This window comes from Rhinolophus hipposideros (assembly GCF_964194185.1).
Source record: "Rhinolophus hipposideros genome assembly, chromosome: 11".
NCBI lineage: Eukaryota > Metazoa > Chordata > Mammalia > Chiroptera > Rhinolophidae > Rhinolophus > Rhinolophus hipposideros.
This window is the reverse complement of record NC_138057.1, coordinates 65,933,918-65,955,730: the sequence shown is the minus strand read 5'-3', so window position 1 is coordinate 65,955,730 and position 21,813 is coordinate 65,933,918. Positions and strand designations below refer to the sequence as shown.

General features: G+C 51.9%; 1 protein-coding gene across 3 annotated transcripts in view; it reads right to left on the bottom strand.

Moving 5' to 3' along the window:
* Positions 1-21,813, bottom strand: part of COL27A1 (collagen type XXVII alpha 1 chain) — a 134,679-nt gene that overhangs the window by 44,317 nt on the left and 68,549 nt on the right. For all 3 annotated transcript variants that reach the window (XM_081067127.1, XM_081067126.1, XM_081067128.1), the window contains exons 17-27: positions 19,740-19,793; positions 18,364-18,417; positions 17,731-17,784; positions 14,731-14,784; positions 14,511-14,564; positions 12,774-12,818; positions 11,492-11,545; positions 9,749-9,793; positions 5,081-5,134; positions 3,047-3,100; positions 2,775-2,828 (exon numbers count right to left, since the gene is read on the bottom strand). In XM_081067127.1, the coding sequence (XP_080923253.1) occupies positions 2,775-2,828; positions 3,047-3,100; positions 5,081-5,134; positions 9,749-9,793; positions 11,492-11,545; positions 12,774-12,818; positions 14,511-14,564; positions 14,731-14,784; positions 17,731-17,784; positions 18,364-18,417; positions 19,740-19,793 (576 nt within the window). The remainder of the gene's footprint in view (positions 1-2,774; positions 2,829-3,046; positions 3,101-5,080; positions 5,135-9,748; positions 9,794-11,491; positions 11,546-12,773; positions 12,819-14,510; positions 14,565-14,730; positions 14,785-17,730; positions 17,785-18,363; positions 18,418-19,739; positions 19,794-21,813) is intronic.

Genomic DNA, 21,813 nt, shown 5'->3' with positions numbered 1-21,813 from the left:
AAGAGGCAGCCTCAGCCCCCTCGGAATACCAGGGAGCGGCCTCAGGAAAAACTCCTGCTGCTCCCATTTCTTTCTCTCTCTATGGCCTTGAGGGGTGCAACCCTCAGACTGCTGCTGCTCAAGGGCTGATGTGAGGGGCTGGGTCCCAATATGACCCCTTGTCAGCAGAGCAAGCGGGGTGTGGACCTGGGCTTGGCCCAATAAAAAGGCAGATCCAACTCCTGGATGGTGGAGAACATGAAGACGGGGTGAGAAAGGGCCATATAATGGAGGGATCTCAGACTTCAGAAGGCATGCGATGCGTCACTGGGAAATTTCAGGAGCCAAGTCTCGACTTAGAGGCAGTAGAAGGGTGTGCTTAAACGAGCCAACTGTTTCACCGGAGACCTAGGTTCAAATCCCAGTCCTGCCACTTACTAATCCAGTGACCTTTGGCCTCTTTGGGCCTCAGTTTCATCATCTATAAAATGCGGACATGAACAGTCCCTGCTCCTAGAGTTGCTGAGAAGACGAAATAACCTGGAAGGTCCTCAGTAAAGGGCAGCTATGAGCTCTCTCCAAGAAGGAGGTCAGCAACCGAAGGTCTCAAGACCTGACTGTCCCCTTCCCCCAAGGCGTGGAGACAATAATCTTGGCTGACCTCAGTGGACTGTAGGAGAACATGGGTGCAAACACGACTGGAAAAGTGGGAAAATGCGTCAGGTGTGAACAGTATCATTAGAAATGTTTTTCTTTAGAGTAATTGTCTGACTAATGACAGTGGTAATTAGTGTATCTCACACACAGTAATAGTAATTTAGCAATTGTTATTACTATTACCATTCATTAAGCACTCGGCTTGAGCCAACCCACTGAACAGAGAGAAGCGCTGAGGAAATGGGGCGGAGGAGGTCTGGGGGGGCCATGGAGGCAGGGAATTCAGAGGAGGCCTGCACTTTCCTTCGGTGTGCTGCCCTGGATGTCCCCACTGTCTCCCATCTCCCACCAGCCTTCCATTTTGTCCCAGCAACTCCTTTCCAGGCTTTCTTCTTCCCACTGGACAGATGGGGAGACTGAGGCTCAAGGAGGCCAACGTCCCGGGGTGCAGGGGCTAGAATTTGATGATGGACCCTAGCACCCTTGAACTTGGGCTTCGGCCCTACCCTGAGCACCTCCCACTCTGACGGACTCCGATCACTCCACTTCCAGGAGCATCTGCTGGGCTCTCCGATACTCAGGTCCTGAGAACACGGGGCAGGGCGGCGGGACAGGAGCCTTTGGGTTGGGTGGCTTGGACCTTGGAATCCAAGCTGGGTACCTCAGCCCTCCAAACAACCCCTCCAGCCCCAGGCCACATGTGGCTTTTCCTCCTAATGAACCAGGAGGAAAAAATGGCACTGGGAGCCCAGAGTGCTGGCTTCTGATCTCAGCTCCGTACTGTGAGTATTTTCTACCTCCTCGAAAGGACTATTTGTGTGTGGGGGGGAGGGGGAGCAGGGAGATGGACAGAGCCTCCTGGTGCCTGACACCTCTGTGTTTGGATGATGGTTACCTGTATCCCCCCTGAGCTAGTCTCTCTGTCTCTCTCCTCAGCACCTAGCACTGCCCGATACATAGTAGGTGCTCAATAAAGTCTGTTAATGAGTGAGAGAATGTTTATACTTGGTACTCCCACTAGACAGTGAGAATTTTAAGAGCAGATCTATTTCTTACCATTTTTGCACCTTCAGGACTGAACCTAGGCCCAGCATGCAGTAGGTACATGGAAAAGTTTTGAAACTGAGTTGGCCTTGCCTCCCTAATTGGCACAGAGAACTGAAATGCGTGCACTTCGACCATCAAAGGCTTCCATACCCGCCTTCACCAGACCCCAGAAAGCCCCTCAGTCTGGCCTTTGGAGGGACCTGGGCAGCCTGAACTCATCATCATCCCCCAGCCCTGACCTGGGATCCTGCCTAGGCTGGTTCCCCTCCCCCAACGCCCATTCCACCTGCCTGAAGCCCACCCCTCCACCTTCCAGAGTGGGCCCCCAGCCCTGAGCCCTGGCCTTGGCTGAAGTGACTGCCCATTCCAGTGTCCATGTCCTCCATCAGCTGACGCAGAGGGGCCAGCCCTGGATGAGAGCCACCCCTCTCACCCCCCACAACACCCTTGGAGTAGTAGAAGGGATCCCTGAAATTGGGTGCTCCTGGCCACACCCCCTCAAGCCCTCCTTCCTCTCATGCCCCTCCCTGCCTTGGGATCCTCTGGAGTACCCTAGGTTCCTCAGTCATTACGAGAAGCCCAGCACCTGTGCCCTCAGCTCTGACCCTCAGCCCCTGTGTCCCCACTATTTCCCATCTTCTTCCCTATTTTCTCCAGAGCAGGTGTTACTTATATGTTGGGTCCTCTCTCTCCCCCATGTCAGAATAGGAACTCCTAAAGGGAGGGACAGCTTTCTGCTTGTGATGACTGCTTCCCCAGTTCCTGGAGCGGCCCCAGGTACGTATCATGCAGGAATGAATGAGCAAAGCCACAATGGTGCTAATGGGACCGAGAGGTTCCCATGTAGTGACATCTCTATGCAATAAACAGATCACATGGTTTCGTTAAACCCAAGCAATCACATTATCATGACCACGATTATTTTCTCTGTTTTTCAGATGAGCAAAATTTAGGCTCAGAGATTGCCTTGAAATGGAGCCAGAATGGTGGAGCTGGGATTCACAGCCAGGTCTGTCTGACTGTGAGGTCTGAGCTCCTCACCCTTACTTGACAGTGAGTTTGAGCTCAGGGAATATGAGGGCTTTGCTTACCTGGGGTCCAGGCTCTCCAGAGGTCCCAACACTACCTGGCGTTCCGGGATGACCCTACCCAGAGAGAAGAAAAAGAAGAAATTGGCGTTGGAAGGTGATTCTTCCTCCTTCGGTCCCACCTTGGCTCGCTCAGCCCCAGCCCAGGGACACCGGACAGCAGCCAGGCCTCTGGAGGGAGAAGGAGCAGAGTGTCCTGAACCCCTGGGGTAGGCAGAGGCAGGCAGAGGAGAGCAGCGTTGTCACCATGGCTGTGACAGGAGAGGGCTCCTTACCATTGACCCCTTGGGTCCAGGTGCGCCTGGGGGTCCCATCATGCCCCGGTCACCCTGTGATGGAGACAGCAATTTAGGGAGGTCGCTCTGTGGGGTGGCTCTGTGGGGAGCGGGCGCAGAGGGCCTCCCACAGGCCAAAGAGGGGCAGAGACTTGCCTGAGGTCTATAGAGTCTCCGCCCTGCTCATGACCACATCACCCAGGGCGGTGACAGGGGAGGGGGAGGGGTCTGGGACTTCACTCAGCAGAAGCCAAGACCCCTGGCAAGTCCTGGGAGGACGGAGCTCCACTGCAGCACGCCAACAGTGTGCTTCCCTCAGGCAAGGATGGTCCTGACCCAGGATGCGCTAATTACATGTGCCCTTTGATCTGGGCGCACATCACGTGGTCCTCATTAGGCCTGGTACCCCCTGGCGGGGCATGCTGAGGCACAGAGAGCAATGGGAGGAATTTCTCTCACTCTCCCCACCCCTGCCTAAACCAGGATGAGATACAGGGAAATCAGAGATGTAACTCATTCTACTCGACCCATCCAGACAGACCGGGCAGAGACAGCGGGGGCAGCAGACAGAGCCAGAAGGCAGGGGCTGTGGGTGTGAATCCTGGCTCTGTTTTTGTGAGGCCCTGTTTCTTGTATCATCCCGGCCAGCACATATTTATTGAGCATCTACTATGTGCCTAGCATGACACGCTAGACCTGGGAAATACATTGGTGAGGAGAAACGATAGACCCTGTTCGTATGAAGGGAGACACACAGAGTGTTGCGAGGAGATGGACACAAGTCAGCAAAACCAGATGCAAATTGGATAAGCGCAGCAAGGGAGTGGGTCTCGGGGCTAAGGCATTTCAACAGGGGCTATGACCCACCTACGTGTAGGGGTGTGGTGGGAAAGGCATCCCTAAGGAAGTCTAGCTTGACCTGAGAACTGAAGGATAATTAAGAGTCACCTAGGCAAAGAGGGCGCAAAGGGCAGGAGTGGGAAGAGGGCACCTGGCCGAAGGAAGGGCATGGGCAATTGTATGTAGGTGAGGAGGGACATGGAACATTTGAGCCATAAGGAAAGGCAGAATCGGCTTTGAGGTTGCACTGTAGTTATGCAAGACGTTGCTCCTGACACAGCAGGATAAAGGGCACGCTGGACCTTTCTGTACTGTTTTTCTTGCAATTTCTTATGAATCTATAAATATTTCAAAATAAAAGTTAAATTTAAAAAAATGATAAAAAGAGGGAGAGGAGGAGGAGGGGAAAGTGGAGGAGAAGGAGAAGGTGGTGGCCAGAGGGTTTGGGACACGGAGTGATGAGGAGGGTGGCACAGGATGAGCCTGGAAAGGCAGGTGGGGTCAGATGAGGGTGAGTGCTCCCTCTCTGTGGTCCTCAGTTTCCCCATCTATCCAATGGGAATAACATCAGCTCCCCCTGAGGGGCTGCCTGGGGATGAGATAAGCCCACACAAAGGAAACCAAGTACTCTCCAGGGCCTACGGTGGGAAACAGGAAGCCACAGCCTGTTGGTGAGCTGGGTGCCAGCACGAGGCACAGTGGCTTAGCAGGCAAAGTGTGGCCTTGGGTAATGAACCTGGTTTGAATCCCAGCTCTGTCACTTCCTATCTGGGTAACTTGAGTAAGTCACCTCCCCTCGTTGAGCCTCGGTTGATTATCTGGTCTATAAAACAAAGCTGCTGGGGGTTAACAAGGCGACCTAGAGAAATGTGCTCCTTTTTAAGAAACATGAATCTTTCACTCCCTTCTGTTGCCCACCCCTGTGCAGTCGTGAGGGGCCCAGACTACATGTGTCAGCTGGTCATCACACTGAAATCTAGCTGCACTTGAGGGTACTGACAGGAGGGCAGAGCCGAAGTCCCAAGGCATTCTGGGAAAGGGGACAAGGGCTCTTCGAAGGTCTGGATGCTAGGGCAGTGAGGAGAGGTCAGGAAAAAGAGGTCTGACACCCTCAGGATAACTGGCCCCTTCATCTTTTTAAACTCAGAAAACATAAGTTCTGTTTGCTTATATATTCCCCTCAACACCACTTACCTTTTCTCCCACGATTCCTGGCTCCCCGACAAGACCAATGAATCCCAGAAGTCCCTGTAAGGAACATTTAGGAAAGCAAGAGAAAGAAGGAAGCAACATGAATTCAGGGATGTGCAGCGTTTCAAAGGCAACTTCCCTGCAGCTTCCTTCCTCTGGAGCTCGTCTCCTGTGTCCCGTGCCCATGTCTGATAACGCAGCCGGCACAGGGCTGCCACTGAGGAGGGCTGCCTCTCTCCCGGCACTGTCCTGACTTCCCTCACTGCACCAGATGGTTCTGATTTTGAAGCCAAGTGGTGGGGCCGCTGCCAGCATCCCTGGGAGCGCCACACACTCTTCCCGTGCCAGAAGCAGGCTGGGAGGAGGCCACGTTTGGAGAGTGGTGGTTGAGGGGAGGCCCGGAAGCTGTGCTGGGAAGAGGCCTGCCTGTGAGAAATCTGTCCCCATCTTTCGGGGCTCTGGGGTTGCTTCAAAGATAGAAACAAACTTGCTGGCCTGGATAAAAATATCGTAACAGCCTTTGCCAAAAGACCTGATTGAAATCTGGGAAGAGGAGGAGGCCTTTTTACTGTCTTGTGAAAGCCTTCCCCTCCTTTCTGAAAGGGTGGACACACACACACACACACACACACACACACACACACACGGTGGTTCCTGTTGCTCATTGGGTGACAACTAGCCTCTGTGTTCCAGGGGTTCTTTTAGGTGGCTGCAGGCCTTGTCCTTGCCCTGAATAGGAAAACACACACACAGGGAGGGTAAAGAGCCTACAGGGGTCACCCGAGAAGGCAGCAATTCCTTGTCCAGACTCCACCTCTTCTCTGCTAAGGAAAATTTGAGTAGAGGGGCGTCTTGTGTGGGTCAGGGATGGGAAAATGCCTTTGGAAGAATCTGGGTTTGCAGCCAAGAGTTTCTGGGAGAATTAGGGAAGACTGAGGGACGAGTAGTTTTGTCCCATAAAGTGTGCTCCCTGTCCCAAACTGTATCCAGAAAGGAGTGAGACCTTGAACCTGATCAGAAACAGATCAGAAGTTGTGCGCTCAGGTAGTGATGCACCAGCCAGTCAATCATCTAAGGTGACAGAATGGCACCCAGTTCCAAAGCGTTAGCTCTGTGGGTCTCAGAGTCAATTCTAAAGTAGCAGCTTGGGCCAGGACCAGGCTGCTGCAGCCTGAGGTTTCAACTCTGGTCTGTGTGTCTCCAAAGCCCACGCACCTGTCCATCCACCCACGGCCTCCAAAACACATGGCTGTGAGCAGAGGACAGATCTCCCTGGAACTTGCCTCCACCACAGCACACAGAGGGTCCTGGCTTCCTGGCCTCAGAGACCCTTCGAGGTTGAAGTATGAGGTCCAAAGTATGAGGTCATGGCTAATAAGTCATAATAACCAAGTATTTGACTTTTGCAACAATTTACTTTAAAAAAAAATTAAAGCACTTTTCAGGTGATAGCAGTATGGATTAACAATGGCTGCCACTTACTTACTATGTGCCAAGCACTTTATCTACATCATTGTCAGTCTTTTGGTTTGTGGACCTAAACTCACAGAGCCTCTATAAGCCCCATCTGCAGAATGGGGACTTTCAGCAAAGGTCCCTGCCTACCTCCCGGAGTTGTTCTGAGTACTGGAGAGAATGCACAGCGCATGTAGGCACTCCATAAATGTTAGTTCCCTCCTATCCCATTCTAATTTATTTTAAAAGGGCACGGGGTTAAGACAGAGGCCTGAGCAACCCACATGGGAGCAGTCAGACATTTAGAGGATGCTGAGTAAAGGGAATAAAAGCTGCTCTGTTAAAAGTCCCCTGTCTGACTGGCCCAGGGAAACAGAAATTTCATAGCTACTTTAAATTTATGAGTTGTTGGGTCCTGGAAGGCAGGCAGGTCATAAACCTCAAACAAGAAGCCTAACAGGATCCTAATGAATAAGGGCCATACAGCAAGTGCCCCATTCCACCGCCCCCCACCCCTGGGACCCCCCTCAGGCACTGTCCTGGAACGTCCTGGCAGGCCTGTCCTGAGGGTGGAGCTGAGGCTGGCTGGGGAAGCCAGTGCCGGAGGCCCAGGGCTTCCACTTGGCAGGCTGGGTGGAGAAGCAGTTCTGACAGCCGTGTACATGGTTGGCTCCTCTCGGGCTGGCAAGAGGGCACGGGGGAGGGGGTGAGGCAGCACTGTCACCTACAGCGGGCATTGCACAGGCAGGATCTGGGTCCCTGATTCTGGGGAGGAGGCTGGCCTGGTCCTCAGTGTCTACAGATAAAGGGCCGCTATCTGCTATGGGAGTTTTTCTCCCTCCCTCCCTCCTCTCATGTGACATTCTGCTAGGCAATGGGAGGCAACTGGGAACAAGATAGTCCTGGGTCCTCTGTTGAACTAGACATCTCAAGGTTAGGTGTTCACATGCCTGGCTTCCTCCTGAACGGAGCTTCGTAAAGGCAAGACCCATGCCTTGAAATCATATCTTTGTGTCCCCAGCACCTAGGACAGGGCCTGGCAAGCTGGCTGCACTCTAACTCGCTCTCAGAAAGCAAGAGGTTCAAGGATTTTCCAGTCCCTCGGAGTAGTTCTGGGGAATCCTGCAGACCTGAGTGTCAGCCTTGGCTCTGACAGTTATGTAACTACCTGGGAGATCTTGGGCAAGTTACTTCACCTCTCAGCACCTTGGTCTCTACCTTTGTGAGACGGGGTAGTACCTACCACCACAGGGCTGCAGGGGAAATTGCAGGCAATGGCGTAGGAAGTGTTTGGCACAGAGCCTGGTACCTAACAGATGCCCAATAAATGTAGCCGATACTGTGATTATAATCTTTCCTGGGGATCCTCTGATTCTACTGTGAACAGGAAATGCCTGCCCCTTCCCACATCAGGAGGAGGCCAAGGGAACAGCTGGCTTGACCCGCCCCCCCCCCCCCCCCCCCCCCGTGTGCTTGGTGGCGGCCACAGGGCTCTAGCGCTGCCCCACAGCTCAGACAGATCTCTCTTTCTTGCTATGGTGCAAGCCGGAGGGTCTGCTGATCCAGTGGGCCTGGGGCTGCTCCAGACAGGCTTCCCACTCCTCCTGGCCCCAGCTCTGTCACCACCCTTCTTGGCAATCAAGCCCATTCTCCGCCATGAATCCCAGATGACCAAGTTGGACTAGGATTCAGGGGTTCTTAACCTTGGGTCCCTGTAAGTCTCTATGGATGGAATTCAGGAGTCCACGAAACTGAATGGAAAAACTACAACTTTTATTTTCATAAACCTCTAATTGAAATCTAGCATTTCCCTCAAATATGAGTGTAGGCAACAAATTCACAATACTTGTAACTGTCATAGATATTGACATGTCACATGACAATCATTGCTGTAGAGACTTCAAAACGTATCAAGGCTTGTCACCACTTTGAAACTGAGGTTATTATTAGACCTGCTGCTAGATCTCATTATTTAATGCATTAACCAAGAAGCATATCTATGAGTAGATCACATGTGAACATATTTTCGTAACTATATTTCGATATAGTTTATTTTCTTTGTAATTTTTTGTTTTGTATTTTCTGCATTTAAATGCTCTATTCTGACAAGGGGGCCCACAGGCTTCACCAGCCTGCCAAAGGGGTCCAAGGCCCCCTAACAAAAAAAGGTTAGGACCCCGGGACAGAGTGATTTCCAAGGACCCTCTGTATCCTGACATCCTAGGATTCCAAGTATCTATTTCCCGAGGGCCCTACCATCAGCATAACTATGAAATTAAATTTGCTGATCATACTGCCTTTTTTTTTTTTTTTTTCCAATCAGGAAATATATCCAGGCCGCAGCAATCCTTCCAAACTCCTGGGCTTCCCACAGAATGCGCTCGAATGACACTGGAAAGTTTTCAAAAATCCAGTCCTCCCCCTGCTTTAATTCCTTTCTTCCCTCCAACAGATGTTGCAGGCTGGTGAGGAAGCCCATCATGCATGACGCTCACGCCATTGATGGCGGGTCTCGATGGAGACAGATTCTTCTGTGTCCCCAGCATCATTCCCCCTTCTAGAGCAGCTCTTCATGGGGTTTGGGGGTTGGGGTCCTTCTATAATGCAGTGGAGGACACTGATAGCTTCCCACCTATCCACCCACCCAGCACTCAGCTGCTTCTCTCCAGCGCTGGGGCCCAAGACCTTGATAATGAAGGCTGTACTCCTCAAACCTCCTTTCTAAGGACTACTTGCAAACTCCTCTCTTCTTCAGACCTCAGCCTGGCTTCCCAACTAGCCAGAGCCACTGCTTTGAATTTCATTTCCTTTATAATTTAGGGGTGCTTGACCAAGAGCCCCTGGCCAGTGGCTATGCTTCTCTGGTCTCTGGCTTCCCCAACTGTAAATCGAGCACAGGCAGCGATTATTAGTTAAGGGCTCTTCCAGTTTTAATGCTCTGGGAGCAAAGCGACGTCACGTCTTTAAGCAAACACCCAGACACATCCGCAGAGCGAGGCAGTGGGGAATGGCCATTGTGACTATGATTCCCGGCTCTATCATTCCGTAACTTCACCTCCCTGACACTCAGTATGCATATCAATGAAAGAGGCAGATGACTGAGCCTACGTCGGGAGCTGGGATGGGAAAGAATGTACGGTACATGTGCAGTGCTTATCAAAGGGCTTGGCGCAGAGTAAAGGGAGCCATTATGCTCAGAGACCAGTGTGGACTTACCTGCTCACCTACAGGCCCCGGCCGTCCAGGATTGCCTGGCTCCCCCTGCAGAGAAACAGAGGGTGATCATTTGGGATGGGTATCAGGAGTCTAGGCCTGCTGGAGAATACCCAGATGACTGGCCTTAGTTCCCATTGGTGGGAATGGATGTGGAACCTCATCGCCAGAGTCTGGCTTTGGAGACTCCAAACCAATGTCAGGGACACCGGGACAGAATCTCTGGCCCTAGAGAGGACCCAAGTCATCCATATCCTCTGAGTGGCCCTTGGCAGATTACTTGGTCCCCTGATGTCTATATCACATGTGGGCCCTTCATCAACCCTTTGCTTTTTGTGGAGATGGAAACTAAAGCTCAGAGAAGTGAAGTGATCTGCTCAAGGTCACACAGCAAGCTAGAGGCGGGGCTAGAATTGGAACTTCAGTCTGACTGATTGAAATCCCCATTTTAGGCCACCTCACTGCAGGATGAGTATGGACCAGAGAGTCAGGACACATGGGTCCTTGATCCCAACACACCAGAGATCTGCCACCAGCTCCCAGGTGCCTTTGGTGAGTCTTGCCTCTGCTCTGGGCTCAGCCTCCTCAGCTTTATACAAGAGATCAGACTCATTTGTCTTCAAGGTTACTTCCAGCTCTCAAGCTTGGTGGTCTCTCGTGGCCCTGTCTGTCAGTTTTATCCCATGATGGAGTGGCTCCTGCTCCTTGGGCAGTCACAGCTGCCCTGGTCTCCCCACAGTGTGAACTGGAGAGAGGCGAACAGAACCGTGGGGTACATCTCCCCAGGCCATGTCACCGCACCCACCACGGAAACCCAACTGGTCGTATCTGAGGGAGAGAGGCCGAGACCTCAGAGGCAGGACATGGGCTCAGACTAGCCAGGACTTTGGCTCACAAATGGATGTGGCTGATTGCAACCCCAGTTCCAGCCTCATCCTCCCCCAGCTCCTCCCTCAGACCTCAGATCATACAACCCAGAGGAGCCCGACAGACACGGGGGCCATTTTTCCAGAGGGGAAGTGATGTGGATGACCTGGGACCCCAGCTCTACCCTAACCCTCTGTAAACTTGCTCATCTGTAAGCTTGGCCCAATAATCCCTGCTCAGGATGGCTAGGAAAATCCAGCCCCTCAAGGGGAGTCCCTGGAAAGCCGTGAAGCGAGGCCGACTCTGTGCTAAGCGTCCTCACTCTCCTACCCAGGTCAGTTCTTTATTCATAACTTAAAAACAAACCAACAAAAACCTGTTAACAAACGTAACACATATTTATTGTACATAATGGGGAAGTATAGGAGCCCAGAGAAGAAAATGGAAATCTCCTAGAATCCCCGCACCCAGAGATACCCCTGTCCACTTTCCAGCCTCTGCTCTGAGTACACAGGAACACACTGCAACCAGCTCCCGTACAGGCTCACACCATAAGGTTTCATTTTATAACCGCTCCCTGCCACCACCTCACACAGACTGTTGGCCCTCTTGTAAAATCTCCCACCAAACCATCTTTGGTGGCGGCATTGTATCCCATTATTTGAGCATGCTCCCCCTGAGGGCCATTTAGGTTAGGTCTATTTTTCTCTATTAACAATACTTGGTGACAAATGGGGACCACTTTTCCCCCATATCACATCTGGCTATGGAGTTCAGGGTTCATCCTGGATCTTCATAAGTTGGGTCCTCCTCTCTCCTCTTTGCCCCAAGTGTTCCTTCCTCCCTTTCCTCAGCCCAGTCACTCCCAGGTCTCCTCACCTTCAAGCCATCTGGGCCGGGCCTCCCGGGAAACCCCTTCCTGCCGGGTTGACCCTGCAACAGAGAGAGGAGTGAGAGGAGCTGGCAGGGCAGCATTGCGGGGTCCTAGGATCTGGCATGGGGGGCAGGGTAACGGGATGGGACACAGAGCTCTGATGTCACCAGGCCATCCTGGGGATGCAGGGAAGGTCTGTAACTGTATGACCTCAAGGGAAGTCACTCCTACCCAGCTGATCTCCTCGTTTGCAAATGGGGATAATGAAACCTGCTTTGAAGGAGTGAGGAAATGGAAGGCACTGGATGGAAGACAAAGTGCACAGTGGAGTGGAGAGTTTCTGCCAGTGGCCCTCCAAGTGTGGTCTTGAGACCATTGCAGGTCCCTGAGACCCTTTCAGGAGATTCATGTAGTCCCCATGACTATTCCCATAATAACACGAAGCTGTCGTTTGCCTGTGCCACTCTCACTCCCATGAATGTAAGTAGAGTTTCCCAGAGGCTACTTGACATGTGGGATGGTCACCAGATTGAATGCACAAGGAGATTGGAAGATCTAACCGACTTTGATTAAGCCAGACATTAAAGAGATTTGCAAAAATGGTAAAACAATGGCACTCTTTTGCATTAGCTTATCTTGCTTTGGAAAAATATAGCTATTGTTCATCAAACTATTGCTTTTGTTAACATGAAATGGGTTCATTATTCATTTTAAATGGATTAATAAATAATTTCCAATTTCTCAGTTTTAATGACTAATATTATGAGATGGAATCCACACAAAGAAAAACATGAGCGGGTCCTCAATCACTTTTAAGCATGTCAAGAAGTCCCTAGACAAAAAAATTCACGATCTGCTGGTTGATGCAATTGCTGGGATGAAGGTGGAGTTGGGAGAAGCACCTTCTGGAAACCCATTTAAGGGCAGTGATGAGGACACAGGAAGAGGTGCAAGGTAGCACGTCTCTGCCTCCTGGCTGTGAGATATTAAGCAAACCCCTCAGTCTATGAGCCTTGTTGGCCTCAAGTGAAACTTAAAAAAGTGCCTCTCACAAGGGAGACTCAAATGAAAAAGTGGAAGCAAAGCACCAGCACATTGTAGGTGGGCAGACAGAGGTGAGTTTCTTGCCTCTTGTCACTCTCCTTTGGGGTCTGTCCTAGTGCCCTCTCTGGCTGGCCCAAGTCCCCACTGATGACTTCTCTCAGAACACCAGCCGGCTGTTGCCGGGCTGCGCACAGATGGCTCTACTCCAACGAATCCCACCTCCCGCAGGCCAGCAACACTCACCTCCAAGCCAGGGGCCCCAGCTGGCCCCATGGGTCCCTCGTCTCCCTAGAGTCGGGAGACATGAGAAAGAATAAAAGAAGAACGTTAATCCAGTGGGACTCTTGGAAACGTGTCTTATAAGGAGGGAAAGGGTGGAAGGAAGAGAGCCCTCCTGGACCCAGGAAATGGCACATGTGGGTGCCCGGCCTGGCCCCACCCAGGGCAGAGGCGCTACCAGTCATGGTCTAGAGGCCAAGCCACACAGGGACTTCCTAATGAATGGGACCCTTGGTGTCAGCTGAATGGGATCAGCCTGGGTTCACGGCAGTGCGGGGCAGGAAAGTGAAACTCCATCATATGCTGTGGAAACAGATCCCAGTCTACGGCTCAGAGATATGGACTCTATTCTGAGCTCTGTCATTTACTCCCTGGCAGAGCTTAGTCTCACTGTGTCTCAGTTTCCCCATGGTGCAGGAGAGGATCATCCTGAAGTATAATGACCGGCTTAAGTTGTGTTCCTGGAGGACAGCAATGATTCACATATTTTTTTTTTTGATTCACGTATTTTTGAAGCCACCCCCCAAATATCACTCAGGATGGGTGTGTGCCCGGTGTCCAGTGGATGTGTGTGAATGAAGGGAGGGAAGAGGGCACGAGAGTGGAGAAATGGAGACATGAATGAATGTATGAGTGGATAAGTGAATCAATGGAGACATGAGCAAGTGGCAGGCATACTGAGGGTTTTCTTGAGCGGTAATGTGAGTGTAGATGGAAGCACATGGTGGGTGCCATTTTTCTCTTCTCTCCCTTCCCTTCTTACTTCTGGCTCATGGGAACTCTTCAGGCCCTCCTGCAGGCGCAGGCAGCTTCCAAACTGGTCCCTCTGGCATGCCAGGCCTGACCAAGGGGCCCCCTCCAGAGCTCCAGCTTCCAGGAAAACAGCCCCACGTGGCAGCTCCCATAGCCAGCATTGGGACCCCGCCAGACCCAGAATCAGCTGGATGTCTGCCTGTGGTCGTGGTAACACTGGGCCTCCTGCACCCTTACTCAGGGCTGTGTGTCATGGGGTCCTGGAGCCAAGGTGGGTGGGAGGGCCTCAATGCACAGGCAAAATCTGGGGCCAGCCCATGGAGTGCCCCACGGGTGCTCCAATAGGCCTGCATGATTTTGCCACTACCCTTCCTCATGTGTGAGTAAATAAGCAGATCAGATCATCTCTAAGCTACTTACTAGCTGTACACACCATGTGATTCTCTGAGGATGTCACACACAGCTCCCAGGAGCACATAAGTTAATAGCATATGTCATGGGCTTCGTGGGCTTTGGGCTCACACAGACCTGGGTTCGAGTCCTGACTCTGCCTGCCACTAACCATGGGACCTGATACAGTCTCTTCATCCATGAGTCTCAGGGCCTCACTTGTAAAATGGAGCTGACAATTCCTACCCTCACATATCCACGCCTGATAAACTGTGCCACTATGAGCAGAAGCAGTGGCAATGGGTCCAAGAAAGAAACCCCGGGGCAGTGGGGTAAAGTGGAGGGAGGGAATGAGCCACCTGCCAGGCCAGGGCGGAGAAGGCTGCTGGAAAGGTCAAGGGGGAGGGCTGTCAGGGATAAGCTGGAGGGTGAGTTTGATGCAGCTTTGGGCTGTGTCCTGACTGAGGCCCCTACCCCCAGCCTAGGCCTCCAGGACCTAGGACAGAGCAGGCTGGGAGTTGGGGGAGGATGGCCAGGGGCAGGGCCAGACGGTCTCACCTCGGGCCCCAGCTGTCCACGGGGTCCCGGCAGGCCTCGCGCTCCAGGCTTACCCTGGTGAAGAGGGAACAAAAAGGGGTCACAGAAGTGGCACCTTCATCTCCATCACAGGCTGGCATGAGCCCCCTTACTTCCCAGCCAATTAGCCAGTCCTGGAGGCCTGTGGCCTCTGCAGAGCTATCAGCTTCCTCAGCTGGAGACTCCCGAGGCAGGGACTCACCTTCACACCTTCGGGGCCGTTGTCCCCAGGGGGGCCGATGTCTCCCGGGAATCCCTAAGGGAAGGCAGAGAACAGGGGTCACCCGTGGGGGCTGTGAAGGGAAGTGCTAAGAGCATAGGTCTTGGGTGGAGGTGAACTGGGTTTCCATCCAATCCTGGGAGGGATGGGACCCTGGGCAGGTCAGTCCACTGCACTGATCCTGATTCTAAAACAGGAATGATGGTACCAGCCCTAAGCCTCAGAATTGCTGAAAAAATTAAATGAAACAATGCAGGAAACTTGCACACCCAAGGTCGTCTAACGCAGAACTTCCCAAGTATGGGGCCCAAAGCAGCCAGGGCCCAGACCTCCTGCTCTGAGAAGTGTCATCCTTTGAGTGCAGGGATCCTCCAAATATGTATGTGTATGTTCTGAGTTTCCTGTGACTTTGAAAGCCGTGAAAACACTGATCTAATTGCTCTCAAGTCCTCCGATTCAGAGCTGAAATCCCCACTCTATCCTGGCCAGGTATGGCCTCTGCCCCCCACCCCCAGTAGGGGCTCACTGCTCCCAGACCAGTCCTTCCCAGATGGGTGACTGGGTGGTGGAAGCTTCTCCCTAAAGTGAAGCAGAATTACCCTCTCTTCCCCATCAAGAACCTTGTGCTGTCTCTCAGAGCCCCACAAAGCACAGGGGGTCGCTCTTTCCACAGTGGTCTATGAACAATTTTAAGACTAGTTACTCCTTCCTCAGAGACCTGCCCTTCTCTGTTCCTTCCACAACTTCTGGTAGTCAGGGGCTAGGGCCCCCTGGATTAACTGCCTCCGAATGGTCATCACCAGGAAAACTATGCTTCTCTGGGTGTGGACTGACTAGCACAGGTAAAGATGGGAACAACCCCCTTCTTTGCTTTAGGTGTAATACCTCTGTTAATTCAGCCTACAACCCCATTCACTTTCGGAGCAGCCTCACGACTCCCTTAGTTTCCTGCGAGCTAGAATCCAAAGCCTTTTTATATGAATCCCTGAGATCAAAATACCCCTTCCCATCTTGCCTTCATAAGGTGGCTTTTTTCCCCCTTCTTCTTTTGACCCTTTGGTAATTCCCACGAAATTCCACCTCCAACATCCTCTCACCCTCTCACTGGCAAAGGCAAGAATGGTCCTGAATTTGGAACTAACACAGGTCGCTGAAGGCCCCTGTCTTTTTGTCCCAAAATGAGTGGCTGGAAATCCCATTCTGCCACCACTCACTGTGTGACCTCAGGAAAGTTCCTGAGCCTCTCTGGGCCACAGCTTCCTCATCTGTAAAATGATGACCATTAACACCCACTATACAGAGCTGTTCTAGGGTTAAAGAGAATACTGTGAGCAAAGCACTTGGCTCAGCGTCGGGTGCCTGGTAAGTGCTCAATAAAAGTCTGCATCCAAAATGATTTTGGGTCCCACGTCCTAGGAACACAAGTCTGCCTGGGATGGGCCCATCTCCAGGGAGAACTTGGCAATCAGGACACTGATCAAATTCTGGTGCTCACAGGATCAGGCCCACTGATGTGTGAAAGAGATAATTGGTGCTGGGGCTGGAAAGTTGGAGCTCCCACCCATGGTCTCTGGGAACAGAGGCAAAGACCCAGGAAGGCGCTGACATGCTCATCAGCTTCTGTCTTCAGCTGAGCAGAGCCATCTTCTGAGTCAGCCAATCCAAACAGCACACAAAGCTGGGAGAGGCAGACCCCAGATGGTTCCAGGGACCCAAGAAAGAGCCAAAGTAGACCTTACTTGCTGCAAGCAACAGTGACACCAAGGAAGTCACTTCCCTGCTCTGTGACTCCCTTTCCTCATGTGTAACCTGGTGGTAGTAATATCCCCCTCACATGGTGGTGGCGAGTTAACAAGTTCTCACCCGAAGCTGCTACACAGTGTCCTGGCACGAGGTGGAGCTTAATAACTGCGAGCGATCATGCTTTCCACCCCCACTGGCCAGGCTGCTGGGAAAACCCGGACTCACAGAAAAGTCTTTTTCCACAGTGACCAGGGTAAGGGATCAGGGCCATGGATGAGAGGCCAACTCCATTTGTCTAAAGATAGGATTGTGTCACGGCCAAAGTCAAAACAGCAGAAAGTCAGAACTTGTAGCTGTCAGGAAACAGTCTTTCATCTATCCGGGCATTACCAGGAGTGATCTTTGGAAGGATCTGGACACTGTAGCAGAGCCAGACTTTTGTCTCTGAGACCTGCAGAGGAGCAAGGCCCCAGGATAGAGTGTTGAGGGTGGATGGGAGCTCTGGCTGGGATGAGCTGAGACCCCCAGAGGGCCTGAGGATCTTAGACAGATAATGGCCCTGGCACTGCTCACTCTATTGTCCAGAGCCAGTGTCCAAATTAGAGAGTGGGGGGCAAAAAGTCGGGGGCAGAAGCTCACTGCCCTGCTCCATTGTTTATGATGCTAGGTGAGGAATATTCAGCATGTCGACGCTAATTCTCACACAGATCAGAAACTCACAGGTTCTACTACTCAATTAGAATTATGACATTAATTGCCATAGCCAGCCTTCATGATTTCTCATTCTCCACTGAAACACCAGAATTTTACATTTGCTTATTGCTTCTCATACTTGGGAGTGCTGAGCCCTGAACTTTTGCAGAGTGGGCGTGAGTGGCTAGAGAAGCCTCAGAGCTCAGAGGGGTTAGATGTCTCAATCCTCAGAGACAGAATGTGGGGAGCTCCCATTAAGGGTCCAGGCAGTAGAGCTCAGCGGCCTCTCCTGATATTTTTTTCTGGAAACTGTAAAGGTGGCCATGAAGCTGGAGAGGGTCTCTGAGGCCAGCATCTGCCTCATTGCCACTGACAGGGGACAGAGACAGAAAAGGAAAGATCGCTGATCAGAATTTCTGTGCTCAGCCCCAACTCTCATTTGCTGGGTGACCTCAGGCAAGTATCTCCCCCTCTCTGGGCCTTGGTTTCCCAGATAACACCCAGTCCCAGGTGCAGCCAGACACAGAGAAATAGGGCATCACCTACCTCGGGTCCCGGAGGCCCAGGAAACCCAAGGGATCCTTTGTCTCCAACTTTGCCCTGTGGAAGAGAAAAGGTTGGGAAGAAGGTAGGGGTAAGTGAGGGCTCACCTTCCACCAACCCTTCATGTTATTCCCCCTGGCTGTGGGTGGTTGGAAGAGCTCAAGGGTATATGAATGAAAGCTGCCTAGATAACTAGAAGGAGCCACTACTGTTCAAACCCTGCCTCTTACAATCACTGGCCATGAGATCCTGACAGTCACTTCACCTCATAGAACCTGTTTCCCCATCTGTAAAATGGGAGCAATAATAATTATCTAACCCCTGGGGTTATTGGCAGCCTTCAAAGAGATATAGTACAAGAAGGATCTGATACACAGTAATATTCAATAAATAAAGGATACCCACCGCTAGAGCCCGGGATTCTTGCCAGAGCTCTGCCAGTGACTGAGGCCTACCAGTGATGCTGGGTAAGTTCCTGCCCCTCTGGGCCTCAGTGTCCTTATCTGTAAAGTGGGTGAATCTCCATTCCTGTCCTGCCCTGCTGGCCAACCCAGGGCTGCTGCAGGAGAAAGTGAGCTCCTGGATGACTGTTTGGAGAGTTTGAGGCTTGGGAATCTCGGAACAGAAGGTACTTACCAGAGGCCCTGGCTTCCCCCGTGCACCTGGGAACCCTGGCAATCCCTGGCTCCCCTGGAAAAGACCCAATGCGGGCTGGTTTAGTGAGGAACAGACTAACCAGATTCACAGCTGCTTGGTCATCCTTGCCAGCCTGAAGCCTGGAGAACACCTGCCTTTGGGGAGGATGGGCTCCCCCTCACTTTACCTGCTTGCAGGGAAAAGCACCAGCTCTGCACCCTGTGGGCTGGGCCCCAAGGATGCAAAGCTGAAAGAGCTGCCCCTGTCCTCACCAGGTCATCCTGGAACCCGGGACCCTGGGGTTCCAACAGGCACTGAAGCACCCTTTATGCCCGGGGAAGTCTGGAGACTGGGGTCCAGCAGAAGCAGCCAGGCCTGCATGGCTGGCAACCCGGAGATACTGAGGCTGGGTCAGGACAGGCCAGCCAGGAGAGAGGGAGAGGAAGAGGGAGAGCTGGCCAACATCTGGGCCTCATTGACGGGTGGGGTGAGGTCCAGATGTGGCCACATGGTGCAGCACACAGGCAAAGAGAAGCCGGCCTCGGCAGGCTGCCTCGGTTCGTCAGTTACTAAGGCCAGTTACTCACTCACTCACTCACTCACTCACTCAAACAAGCCCTAAATGTTCACTCTTCTGTTCAGGACCTTGAGCCAAGCTGGGCCAGGGCAGTCTGGGGCTGGCCATATCCCTAGGGAACATGCTATCTGGCAGGGGGCTGAGCACAAGTCCCCATCAGGGGGACAAAGGTGCTGTCACAGGTGAGGGACACACCGGCTGCTTCAGGCCACTCAGAAAAGGAAATGGCCACGTCCCAAAAGGTGGCAAAAATGGCATCGAAGCAGGGTCCTAAAAGATGGGGCAGGGTTGGGCTGAACAGAGGCTGGGAAAAGGGTTTGCCAGGTGAGGCACCAGTGTGTGCAAAAAGCCTAGAGGGGCAGTGGGCAGTTAAGTGGGGCCGGGCATGAGGGACTGTAAGCATGAGGGACAGGAAAGTGTCAGAGGGGCCTACTCACTGGGGCCCTGGGGTGAGGAGCCAAGACTTCACTCTGGGAGCAATAGGGAGCCCTAGAGAGTTTGTGAGCACAGAACAGAGCTGTGCCCAGGAGAAAAATTTTGTGACAGTGAGGCAGACTGGGAGAAAAGAAGCTGGGGGCCTTGGAATAATTCAGGGGGTCTTTGTAAAGTCCAGGGAAGAGACAAAAGGGTGGACCAAGGACAGAGAAGACAAAAGTGTTTGAAAGGAAGCTATCTCACTGGTGGGTACTGGTCCATATTCAATAAATAAAGGATACCCACCGCTAGAGCGGTGGAAGGAAAGGAAACAAGGGCCAGAGAAGAGCAGAACAGGGGGCAAGGGAGAGTCTGCCGCAATTACCTTGTCTCCTTGGAATCCGGTATCTCCTGACACACCTGGAACCCCTTGTTCACCCTAAACACACACCAGCAAAGAAGGTTACGATGGAGACCAGTAGGTTCCAGAAGCCTCCCCGACCTGCAGACCCACTGGCAAGATACAGCTTTGCTGAGACTGTTCCCAAAGTTGATCTGACAAGCAGCAGCCTTGTTAGAGAAAAGGGCAGGTCCCCCAGGGGAGCCTGGGTGGGGAAGGCAGGCTCTAGCGGGGGGCACCCAGCCAGCCTATCTGAAGATTTGCCTGGGTTTACTCATATGGCTGAAAACTCTTAACAGAATCTAAACTGCCTAATGTCACCTGGCTTCTCCAGCAGAACTGACACTTGTGGATCAAAGGAACTGTTTCTTGACCCTTCAAGCTCTTCTTCATCAGCGGATGTCACACAGGGGCAAGTGTGGCCTGTAGAATGGTCCCACACTTCTGCGGTTTCTGAGAACTTGTATCTGTTACTCGATATTCCTCCCCACCAGACTGTGAGCTGTCATTTCTTCCTTCTGTGGGAGTTCTATGCCAGCAGTCAGCTTCCATCTACTTCTAATTAGCTGCTTTGAATCAGCTATAGCTTAAGAAATGAGAGCGCCTGGCTTGTTAACACTATGTGTAAACAGCAAGTTGACTGGTCTCGAGCTAGGCCTGTGTGTGTCTTTTCTAAGATGACGTATTGCATAGGCTTGTGACATCGATTCTGGCTGTCAGAAGTTCTCTTCTGCTCCCTTTGTTTTCAGGCGCGTCCTGGTAAATGAACTGTCGCAGAATGAGATCAGGAAGTGTTTGTCCTCAGAGCCAGAACCACCACACACAGCCCTCACCCTTTCCAGCTTTCCATCGGGGATGTTACCAACAGTACATTGGCCCCAGGACTCAGAAAACATTTATAGCCTTGGGTGCAGTTACAAGAATGGAGAGAAAAACCCAGGAAGAATGGAGACTCTTAGAGAACCCCCCCCGCGGAGCAGATAAGGCCATGATCTCCTTGGTAGAACAAAAGCCAGAATTAAAAAAAAAAAAAAAAAAATTAAATTTTTTTTAAACGTAATTTGGTTTTTCCAATTTGGAAAGTCCTGTATGACATTCCAGTTTTAGGAAATCAGGAACTTTTTTTTTATAATGTCCAAAGGAGGAGTGTGGGGGTAAAAAATGCTTTAACAGGCACCTAAGAAATCAGGACGATAGATTTGGAGAACGCTAAACCTGGAGCAGGAGTCTTGGTTTCAGAATGTGCCTCCACACAGTGAAAGGAAGCCAAGTGGTTGTAAGTGGGAATGAGGCCAGGCTGGGTTGTGGAAAATCTAATATCTAGGCAGGACGACCATGGAACATGAAGCAATGGCTCCGTCATCCCAGGGAAGGGCCCGGGGTAGGGGGAAGACGGGCTGATCAGAACCCCTCTTCTTGCGACATTAAGACCCCTATGCAGCCAAAGGGGCACAAAAGAGATTTCTTTTTCTTTTCCTTTCTTTTCTTTTTTTTTTCAGCCCTAAATACCTAATTTGATTTTCCTGAAAACTATGGGCAGGAAAATAATTTCTCTGCCTTCTTTTTCTTTTCCAGAGCTTTCACATCTCCAAATGTCCCAGGCACCACCAGTCAGCAAGCCAGCCGAGTTCTACATAACACATTTATTTCCATGTCCCTGAAGAAACAGTGAGCTGGAGGCCAGCTCTGCAGGAGAGCCTATAAAAAGATCACTGCCTAACACTCCCATTTCCCCCACTTTCTTTCTCCTTCGTCCATGACTTCAGCATTTCCAGAGTGCTGATGTCTCCAACCTCAGGGTAAACAGGTAGCTGTGGGGAAGCCCCCACCTCCAACAGAAAGTCCCTCCATCTTGAGGAGGACCGGAAGTGGGGTATCAGCAGCAAGTAGCACAGCATCCGAGGGCAGAGTTGAGGGGAGAGGCAGAGGGGACTGCAGCTGGAGGCTTGGGTGTGACAGTAGGGAATGGAAGAGGTAGAAAGGAACAGATAAAGGAGTGGGGTTAGCATCACACCCCTGGCTACCTACGAGTGAGGGGCAGGGGGCTAAGACAATCCGG